Source organism: Eimeria mitis, genomic scaffold (genome assembly GCF_000499745.2).
Source record: "Eimeria mitis Houghton genomic scaffold, Emh_scaff4866, whole genome shotgun sequence".
Taxonomy (NCBI): domain Eukaryota; phylum Apicomplexa; class Conoidasida; order Eucoccidiorida; family Eimeriidae; genus Eimeria; species Eimeria mitis.
The window spans coordinates 1-2,292 of NW_013573167.1; the positions used below are offsets into that span (position 1 = coordinate 1).

The 2,292-nt window shown below is 46.4% G+C and overlaps 1 protein-coding gene across 1 annotated transcript; it reads left to right on the plus strand.

The window, feature by feature from the left end:
• Positions 1-895: 895 nt before the first annotated feature.
• EMH_0078170 (CAM kinase, CDPK family, putative) lies at positions 896-2,021 on the plus strand (the record flags this gene model as incomplete). Its single annotated transcript, XM_013499958.1, has 3 exons — positions 896-958; positions 1,316-1,609; positions 1,974-2,021. The coding sequence occupies 3 exons, from the start codon at positions 896-898 to the stop codon at positions 2,019-2,021; spliced, it is 405 nt and encodes a 134-aa protein (XP_013355412.1).
• Positions 2,022-2,292: the final 271 nt, after the last annotated feature.

The following is a 2,292-nucleotide window of genomic DNA, read 5'->3' on the forward strand; positions in this document are numbered from 1 at the left end:
GATGCTCCATTCAGCCGCACAATGCTGGACCATTTCAGGGTAGGTACATACTCTCTTCTAGTGCTAAAGTGTAGCTGCGTGAATAACCGTACCCGCCGTTGCATGCAGTCACTGGTATGTAAGTCGCGCTGTCTGCTATGAAAAAAAGTGTTGCATCGCTACTACGCCACCAACTATGGTAGTCTAGTCGGGGACGTGCTAAATATTAACGGATTTTGCAGTCGAACCTCTCCAAATATCGGCTGGCCTGTCTGCAGGCTTTCCAAGCTCTCTGCAAACTGAAGAAGGCAGCGCTGACAATTATCGCACAGCAGATGAATGAGACGCAGATCGAACTCCTGACTCAGACATTTCTTGGTGCATCGGCGTTTTTTTTCTCAAAAATTGGTCTTTTTGCATGCAAAATATGCTACAATCCGAATATGTTAGAGTGCCTAAGGTAGTTGCACGATAAGCAGCATGTAAATGGAGTAACTCACGCCGTATTCGGAAAGTTCAAGCCAACAGCCAATTCCGTCGGTGCAAAATGTGGCCTTCAGCACTGGACGAGGACGGAGACGGGAGCATTACTCTTCAAGAGTTGCGAAGTAAACCTTGACACAGTCAAAGCTTGGTTGCTGTATCTAAATTTACTGGCCGCGAAAATTCACGCATCGATTCCAAAACTAGCAGTACTCGAACTGAGTAGCGGGCAAATNATTTACTGGCCGCGAAAATTCACGCATCGATTCCAAAACTAGCAGTACTCGAACTGAGTAGCGGGCAAATTGTTCGAGCTTCGAATTCGCGTGCTTTTGCTAAATCAAAACCCGCGCATGCAAACAATATCGCGGGTATTCCTTGCTGTTGATATATGTACGCGTTTCTAAATGCAGCTGGCCTTAAAAAGGCAGGCATGAAAGATATTCCTAGCGACCTTGAACAGTTGATGAACGACGTAGACTCCGATGGCTCAGGTGTAATAGACTACACGGAGTTTGTAGCGGCCACTCTTGATAAACGGCAATACATACAGGCAAGTCACTTGATGGCTACGTGGAAGGCCTGCCCCTTAGGAGTGTCATCCTTAGGATCGGATCAGTATTTTTGTTAAGCAAGAGGAGAGTTCGGAGCCAAATATCCGCACCCTGCCTCACAAAGCTACCAGGTGCCAGAGTAACCTAAAGCAGAAGGAGAGTTTGGAGAGAGATATCAGCATCCTGCCTTCTTAGGTTGTTCTGGCACCTGGTAGCTTTGCGAGGTACGTATGTATTCAGTAGATTTCTTTCTACACGCTTTTTGCGCGAAGTAAAACTGAATTTCTGCGTTGTCGCAGGAAGATGTGTGCTGGGCAGCGTTTCGAGTTTTTGACTTGGACGGAAACGGCCGAATCTCCGCTCAGGACCTAGCGCATGTCCTATTGAACACAGACGTACAGTCCGTATTCCCATCGCCTGCCTCCGTTGGCAACGGGAACTCTGCCCCGCACTCAGCAACTCCAGTGGGAGATGACGCTCAGCGGGAAGGCCACAAAGGACTAGCACACAACCTATCGCCCCAAGAGAAACAGCATCAAATGCAGCAGATCAAGAGCATTATTCGTGAAGTGGACCGCAATGGAGATGGAGAGGTTCGTTGCTCTGGTCCTCAACCAGCCGTAGTCGAGCTAACTTAGTGTAGGGAGGCTCTTTATTCGATATACTATGTAACATATGCTTCTATAAGACACCGTTCTTTATTACAAGAAAACTGTTGGAAAGCTGTCTTCTAGTACCCGTATGACGAATGTCAGACAGGCTAGGTCGTCATATGTACACATATATATACATATATATATATATATATATATATATATATATATATATATATATATATATATATACTGCTTCGACTAGCGTTCCGGAGGGAGTCGGATATTCTTCTATAGCTGTGTAATATGAAAACTGGAGGGAAAGGTAGATAGAACATGGGTCTGTCTCCTTGATGCGCTGCAGATAGACTTCGACGAGTTCATGGATATGATGCGCCGGAGTACCATGTAAACCCCTCGACTACGATTGCCGCTTGCGCTACTTGAGAAAAAAACACCAACACTCTAAGGAAACTAAGCACGACCACCCTAGTCCTTGACTCCTACAGATACAACGGCCGAGTCCAGCATCCTGCTGCAACACAAATATATCTGCTAGCTAGTGATATCTAGTCCTGCGTGGAGCATGCATGCACTTTCTTCAATGCCCGTATAGTTCGCCTACGTGTTTTGCCTCCGTTGTGCTGTAGCTGCAATTCAGCACGCGTAAGCATCTCGTAGAC